The 8,489-nt window shown below is 42.7% G+C and overlaps 1 protein-coding gene across 1 annotated transcript in view; it reads left to right on the top strand.

Moving 5' to 3' along the window:
• The first annotated feature begins 1,995 nt into the window (after positions 1–1,995).
• The window catches only part of btaf1 (BTAF1 RNA polymerase II, B-TFIID transcription factor-associated), a 64,873-nt gene continuing 58,379 nt past the window's right edge, over positions 1,996–8,489 (top strand). Inside the window, 4 exon segments of the mRNA XM_034184667.1 lie at positions 1,996–2,195; positions 2,315–2,439; positions 2,665–2,785; positions 2,982–3,086. Coding sequence (XP_034040558.1) covers positions 2,025–2,195; positions 2,315–2,439; positions 2,665–2,785; positions 2,982–3,086 — 522 coding nt within the window. The 5' untranslated portion in view covers positions 1,996–2,024.

Raw genomic sequence — 8,489 nt, 5'->3', positions numbered from 1 at the left:
CCGACGCGGTGCGGCGGCACAGGAAAAACACCTCCGTGTTGATAACCATTTGTAAAATCCAGGCGGCTTTTGATGGCTTTCAGTGGAGTGAGTATATGAGAAATTGTTTAACAGGCAGGACATGTTCCAACTTGTCCTTAAGGCTTTCAACAGAGGTGTTTTTCCTGTGGCGGAGCGTCGCGGCGGCTGCGTCCCGACGCGCGGACCCGTCCGCACGTCTTTCATTAAAAAAATCTCCTTTAACAGTGGAATATCCGGATAAAATGCTGAAACCGACTTCTTCTGAAACTTCTCTGTTCTCTCACGACGTCCTGGATCAATAGAGCCTGAAATGTGGAGGTTTTCAGCTTCAACAGGCTGACGACGGCGGCTGAGAGCTCTGCACGACGTCTCGCACCGTGAAAAGTCCTTAAAGCGACAGAATCACCTCAAAATCTCTCATCAGCCGTTAAAATTTTCACTGAAAACCAGCTTAATTTTTCGAACCGTGTCCACTTCGATGTGTCTCACAGGTTTAGAAAAAATTTTGATCAAACAACGCGCCAGTCTCTCAGCAACTTCTCAGACAAAGGAATTCCTATTCTCGACCTCTGTGCTGAGCACATGTAGTTATCCAGGTGCTAAAGCACCGCCCTCTGGCGGTCAGGAGCAATGAAATAGAACTTTCAGCTGCTCCAACGAAGTCATATTAAACAGTAACGTTACAAAAACTAAACAAACGATTAAAAAACATCAAGGACAGCAAACTGAAACATGGACGAATTGAGGTTTTCGTTGCACTTCGTTCAAATTTTTCAATAGTTTAAAAATCCTGACGTAGCGCCAGCTGCAGGAACGAAGGTTAAACGATGCCAACGAAAGTCAACGAAAGTTCAGATTTCTTGTTTCATCAGGGCTTCGTTGCCCTTTAAGTGCCATGTGACTGGGCTATTAAATCACGGCAGCGCAGACCAAAGTACTTCAAGGAGTGGAAAACACTGACGCCAAGCCCAACACAGTACACTATACTGGTTCTGAGACAGAGCTAAACAAATCGCCAGCCTTTGTCGAAACAACACAGCTAAAACCTAGTGAACTCACGACAGGTGAATCTGAAGAATACAAAACGGTGAAGCCATGTCTCGCAGCCTCTGGAGGACGTGTGCAGTGTACGTAGCTCCAACCGAGTGGTTTGCAAGGCTACAAACAAGAGTGGCAATTGTAGACAAATGTAGAAAAGAAACGAGCACTGGGTATATCTGGTATATAAAGACGACCAGTGACATCACCCAGGTCACATCCAATGGCGTGACTTTGTTGGTATATATTCTCGACCTCTCTGTGCTGCGCACACGTAGTTATCCAGGTGCTAAGCACCGCCGTCGGGCGGTCAGTAGGAATGAAATAGAACCTGGCATTTTTCTCTATTTAAAAAAAAACAAAAAAACAACTGGTACTTATGCAATTAGTGTCTTATGCTAGCCTTCTTCTGTTTTACGCTGTAGTAATCATTACAAGTAGGTGGACAAGTTCATTCTTCTTTTCAATAATAAGCCTCTCTGACTCTCTCTTACGTTTTATAGCAGTTTAGCCCAGGATGCTGTCGGTGGTATCAATACCTGAATGATTAAAATCTGTCAAGTGAAACATTTGACCTCAAAAATATCTTAAAAAAAATAAATAAATAAATATTTGCCATACAGTACAATTATTATTATGGCATTTTTTTTGTTACTGGGAAAGTGGGTTTATTTGTCATCATGTAAATTAATCATAAAGGGGAGAACCCACCTACCACGACACACCCTGACACATAGAAATGTGTCTTAATTAGGTGGTAGTGTGTTAGTAGTTTAAATGCACCACAGATACATTACAAGGTCATGATGGAGGGCACTGTGGTGCCCAAAACGGCACGTTATGATTGTGTAAAGTAATTTTATTTATTTACTTATTGTCATGATCCTTTGTGGTGGGCGATCTTTTAGTGTGGAAGCATCTGTGATATTCGAAGACGAAAAAAATGTTTCTTTGATTGTGGCCTAATGTTGGTGCTGATTTTTCACGTGTCTCAGGACCTGATCTCTGTTTTATTGCCCCGGGTCCACCCTGCCATCACCGAAGGCTTGCAGGATTTGGATGATGATGTTCGGGCTGTAGCAGCTGCAGCTCTCATTCCTGTGGTGGATGGCTTGGTCCAGCTACTGCCCAATACGGTCAGAGTTAATATTGGTGCCGTTGGCATCTACCCCACCACCTCTGTGTTAAGCCTTAGTTGATGAGTTTTTATTTTTCAGTAGCTGGCTGCTTTTATTCAATGTACATATTCTCTCAGGTACCCCTCATCGTCAGCACACTGTGGGATGCACTTTTGGACCTTGATGACCTCACAGCTTCCACCAACAGCATCATGGCATTGCTGTCATCACTCCTGACCTACCCCCAGGTGTGGCAGTGCAGGTCAGTCTTTTTGAAATTTAATGGTTTATTTTTTCTGCTTTGAAATGTGGTAAAATGCTGCACAATTTTTTGTTGCAGACTAACAGATGCTGCATCATAATATTGCATGCTAGATTTAAACTTTGAAAGCTTGTATCTAAAACAGTAAACAGTAATTACTGTAACTTGTATTTTTTTTTTTAAATATATTTGTCCTCTTCTTAACTCTTTCCAACTTTTTATTAGCACACAGCAACCATTAACAGTCTTGGTCCCACGGGTGTGGCCGTTTTTGCGGCACACAATCTCATCGGTACGAAGGGCAGCATTAGAAACCCTGTTTATACTGCTGTCCAAAGCAAACCAGGTAAATATCTCTTTTAGCAGCTTGGCTTTCATATAATACATGACAAAATAGGAAGTGTTTGGACTATGATGCATCTGTTAAAAAATGTATTTTACATTCACCTTTTTATGCTTAAAAAATATCTACGGTTATAGCTCTAACACTGGCTAATGTTTTGGTACTCTGGTAAAACTAATATGTGGGTTTGCTTGTTTAGAACTGTGCTATGTGGATCAACCCCATCCTGCAAGACATGCTCAGACATATCTTCCAGTCCTGCATACTGGAGAGTAATGAGGAAATCCTTGAACTCATCCAAAAGGTCTGTAGTGTACCCACTCTAGCCCATCACAAAACTGGGGTTCTCTTCAAAGTGTGATTATTGGAAATGAGTGACGTTGCCATGGTAGTTTTCTATCTTTGTGGTCCCCGTCATTGGTCCAGTTGGTGAATTTTTAGAACCCCAATTCCAGTGAAGTTGGGACATTGTGTAAAATGTAAATAAAAACAGAATACAATGATTTGCAAATCCTCTTCAACCTATACTCAATTGAATACACCACAAAGACAAGATATTTAATGTTCAAACTGATAAACTTTTTGTTTTTGTGCAAATATTTGCTCATTTTGAAATGATTGGCTGCAACATGTTTGAAAAAAGCTGGGACAGTTGTTATGTGTCGACGCGGGTTGAGGAGCGGACCTGCGTCAGACAGGACCCAGCGCTAAAACTAACCAGAAAGCGGTTCCAAACAGAAACTATTTATTATTCACCTGTGCTTAAAAGTGTAAAAACATAAAAACAACGTCCCTCTGGTGGAGTGATTCGTGGCTCGCTCTCCAGCGCCCGCAAGGATTAAAGCCGGCGCTCCTGGACTTCCTACCACCGCCAAACACCCCCCAGGTAGACACGACAAACTGATTCTCTGTGAAGCAAAGAGAAGGTGAGGTAAGTCAACAGATACAACTATATCTTCCAATAAACACACGCTATCAGCAACACACTCAGGTCAGTGTCCTTTTTTTACTTTATGCAAATGAGCAGCTTCTCACAACAAGTGGAGGATCACTTATCCTTCACGCCACAGCTGTGAGAAGCAAACTGCACAATTCTCTTCACAATTCCAGTATACTGTGTAACAAAACACCAAGTTACTATCAGCAATTACTTAAACACTTAATTACCTTTAGTGTGTGCTGACAGCATGTGTCCTCACCCCTCCCTGCTTCACGGGCTCGATGTGTCAAAACCCAGGCGCGGTCCTCAGCGTCTCACAAACGAACGTCACAAGGTCGAGATCCCGGCAGTTCTGCTCAAATCACACATGACTTAAATGCAGAACGCCATCCAATTATCTGCTTCAGCTGCAAGTCGTCCAGGTTGCACGTGAGCACCAATCACAGGTGCTTTCCATGATGTTGATGAGGGTGAAGACTCTTCAGCCAGCACCTTCTTCACAGACAAATCAGCCCTCATGCCACCTGGAGAGCAAAGAAAAGAAAAGAACACCAAAACATCCAGCCACGCCCCCCCAACACACAACAACAGTGGTATGTTTACCATTGTGTTACGTCACCTTTCCTTCTAACACTCAAGCGTTTGGGAACTGAGAACATTAATTGTTCAAGCTTTGTAGGTGGAATTCTTTCCCATTCTTCATTCTTGCTTGATGTGCTGTTGGAGACTGGACCCCCAAGACCCTTAACCTCGTCTCCCAGTTGCTGTGCGTCCGTTGATTCCAGGGAAGGTGGAACCAAAGAAGTCATGACACAAAAGAATCTGTTCAGCTTGCAACCTGCCTGATTTACCGTTCAGAACAGTGTTTTATTTAAAACAACATTGAGTAGTAAAATCAGTTTTACAGAGTTATGTGGATCCTGTTCTCAGCCCTGACATAGCCTTAGCTCTCAGCAGGAGATAAGAAGAAGAGTCCCCCATGCTATCTATGACCCACTTAAATAACCTCCTCTAACAGTGATTCAGCTATTCTTGAGGACCCTGCTCAGAGTGCCGCTCTCATTGGACCGACATCTCTGCTGTTTTGGCATTGTGGCATAGCTCGCGCCCACAGATTGAGCTCGCCAAACTGCTCAGCGTGCTGCTCTCGTTTGAGTAACACACATAATGTCTCTTTGTCCCAGATAGATCTATTTCAGTGCAGCTTCTTGTTCTGACTTTAACACAAAGTTAACACCCAAGTCTTTCATCGCCAACTGTAAGTGGTAATCAAAACATTCCAATAGTATCTTTCTGAACTCTCCGCATCAAACTCCATCGTGTCAATGTTTACAGTGTGTTTGAGCAATAACAGGTGAAGTTGCTCATGAACTTTAAGTTTCTTAAATATTTATTACAGCCACTGTTAAAACTTCAGTTATCTTTATAACTTTATTACTGGTAAATTTTAGAATTAATGTAGATGAGATATACTCATTATCAGCTATCTGGGAACTACTTTTTTGTGTATGAATTCATCAAGCACGTCGGCCGCGGACGCGTACTAACACAGAATCCCCAGAAACTGTGGAAAGTTGTTTGGCCAAAACGAGAGCGTCCACTTTTAGCTTCTCATAAGCTAAGCTAGTGGCGCTCGTGAGAATGTGATTCTTGAGGTGTTGTTTTGTCTCTTCCTTTCATTGGTCCAAGAGGTTGGTGAGAACCGTCTGCTTCTGGGAATTCTCCTCCACTCGCGTTGTGTGGCAAATCTAGCTCTGAAGGAGCTGTTTCCAGCACGTCACTTCCCTAGAGTGTCTTTACCACACCCGTCCCTGACTGGCCTGTACAGGACAGGTCATGGCCACATGCTTCAGGCTTCCTCCCTTGTTCCTGTGAGAATCTGCAAAACAACTCTGTGTGGGCATGAACACACTTCACAAGATTATCCTTAGCCGTAACATATATCTTAAATGTCAGCAGGCTAGCATGCACAGATGTGCCTGCGGTTCAACACTTAGTTTCACAGCAACAATATAGACGGGGTACATCTCATCAAAATATATCAGAGGTCAAGGGTAATGAAAACTACAGAAAACACCTGAAAAGGTTAATCAGTGAGCATCTGCCAAATTTCCAGTTTGTCAAATCACTGCGTAAGAATGAGCCTGACAAACTTGTTCCCCTGAGGGGTCTTAGCAAAGCTGTTGATGTCCACCTAGATTCACTTGACACAGTTGCAAAACTGAGTGATAGCTGATATCTTGCGAAAGGAGATAACCAACTTCAGCACTTGGTCCTTTGCTGGAAACTTTGAGGATTTTCAAAATCCACCAATGCTGCAGTTCTTTGTAACACGTCCTTTTTGGTTCCCATGTACATTCAGTCTCTGGTGTACGCCAACAGGATCTTACCAAAACGGTAGATGTTGCATGTCAGTTGCTTGTGCAGAATTCCCGTTCTGACCTTCATGTAAAGCACAAGGCAAAGAAAAAATTGTGGTTTCCAGCAGATGGTAAATATGATGTTATCGAAACTTTGAGAAAGACAGGACTCTAGATTAATTTTGGGGCCCTTAGTAGACCCAGCCCCCCCCCCCCCCCCCCCAAAAAAATACAGAAAAGTAACAAAGCTTGATTTATTCCACGCAGGGTGTATTATTTGTCTATTTTAGTACCCTTACAAATGAAAAAAAAGGACTAAGATTGTGAAAATTGGTCTAGAATTGAGGAAGATATGCTTTATACTGTTTGAGGGTCCCCCGGACAGAATGACACCCCCCCCAAGAGGTGGGTTACAGGGGTCCGAAAGATTGTACCCCATTATTTTCAGTTAACTGGACCCCGAGCCAAGTCAAATCAACAAAAAAAAAAAATAAATTTTGGCACAAAAATCCTACGGAATTACATATCACACCGCAGTATGTTCACTTGTGGAATGTTCCAAACAGCTGTTCTTTGCGCATTCATCAACTTTCCCAATCTTTTGTTGCCACTGTCCCAGCTTTTTTGAAACGTGTTGCAGGCATCCATTTCAAAATGAGCAAATATTTGCTCAAAAACAAAAAAGTCTATCAGTTTGAACATTAAATATCTTGTCTTTGTGGTGTATTCAATTGAAAATAGGTTGAAGAGGATTTGCAGATCATTGTATTCTGTTTTTATTTACATTTCACACAATGTCCCAACTTCATTGGAACTAGGGTTGTATATTTGTATTGTGAATTGTTTTGTAAACTGTCGTAGCATGGCCCAAGCAGAGGGTCACCCCCTTTGAGTCTGGTCTGCTTGAGGTTTCTTCCTCAAATCATTAGAGGGCGTTTTTCCTTACCACTGTCGCCTGAGTGCTTGCTGTGGGGGTTGGTAAGGTTAGACCTTACTTGCGTGAAGCACCTTGAGGCAACTTTGTTGTGATTTGGCGCTATACGAGGTCTGTTAGAAAAGTATCGGACCTTTTTATTTTTTTCAAAAACCTGATGGATTTGAATCACGTGTGCTTGCATGAGCCAACCTTGAACCTTCATGCGCATGCGTGACTTTTTTCACACCTGTTGGTTGCATCATTTGCTTGTAAGCAGCCTTTGTGTGAGGATGGGTGGAGTCTCTCGTCATTTTTTTCTTTACAAGGAAATGGCGGAACAACTGGAGCAGCGCGACTGCATCAAATTTTTCCATAAACTGGGCGACAGCCGGGTGGAAATCATTTGGATTATTCAGACGGCTTTCGGTGACGATCCTATGGGCATCACACAGATTAAGGAGCGGCACATCCGGTTTAAAGACGGCCGCACAACGGTGGAGAGCGCGCTGCGCTCCGGTCGGCCATCAACATGCTGAAATGACCGGATTATTCCAAAGTGAACGCTGTGATGGTGTGGGACCGTCGTGTGGCTATCCGAGAAATTGCGTAATAGGTGGACATCAGCACTTTTTCGGCACATTCCACTGGGGCAGAAGATTTTGCCATGAAAAGAGTTGCAGCGAAATTCATCGGCATGAAGCTGATGGCACAGCAAAAGCGCCTTCGTGTCGAAGCCTCACAGGACATGTTGTGACATGCTCACCTCGTCCACAATTTCTCGGATAATCACACGACTGAAAAGCCACCGAAAGCCGTCTGAATCTTCCGAATGGATCGTGCTGCTCCAGTCGTTACGCCATTTCCTTGCAAAGAAAAAAAACGACGAGCGACTCCACCCATCCTCACACAAAGGCTGCTTACAAGCAAATGACGCAACCGACAGGCATGAAAAAAATCAAGCATGCGCACGAAGTTTCAAGGTTGGCTCATGCAAGCACACATGATTCAAATCCATCAGGTTTTTGACAAAAAAAAAAAAGGTCTGATACTTTACTTTTTTAACAGACCTCGTATAAATGAAAATAAATTGAAACTGGAAGATGTCTTGAGGCACTTTGACACTTGCACAAATTTGATCCCCTCAGTGGCATGCAGTCTGAGTTAATTATATAATAAGTATCAGTATGTTCATTTATGTGGGATAAATTCTGAAATTTTGAAGATCACATGTGGGGTGCCCCAGGGTTCAGTCCTTGGTCCATTGTTGTTTCTTTTATATATTAATTATATATGTTTGGTTTCTATAAATCCCTGACTTGTATTTTGTTTGCTGATGATACAGCTGTATTTTGTAGTGGGGATCATTTGGGACAGCCTTTGGACATGATGGAGAAAGAATTGAACAAGTTTAAACAGTGGTTTGATTCAAACAAATTATCACTCCATTTTGGTAAAACTAAATGTATTATATTTGGAAATAATCCCAGGAAT

The sequence above is a fragment of the Thalassophryne amazonica genome, chromosome 13 (genome assembly GCF_902500255.1).
Source record: "Thalassophryne amazonica chromosome 13, fThaAma1.1, whole genome shotgun sequence".
Classification (NCBI taxonomy): Eukaryota; Metazoa; Chordata; class Actinopteri; order Batrachoidiformes; family Batrachoididae; genus Thalassophryne; species Thalassophryne amazonica.
Note: the sequence above shows the minus strand (reverse complement) of the source record. Positions and strands in the feature narration are given on the sequence as shown.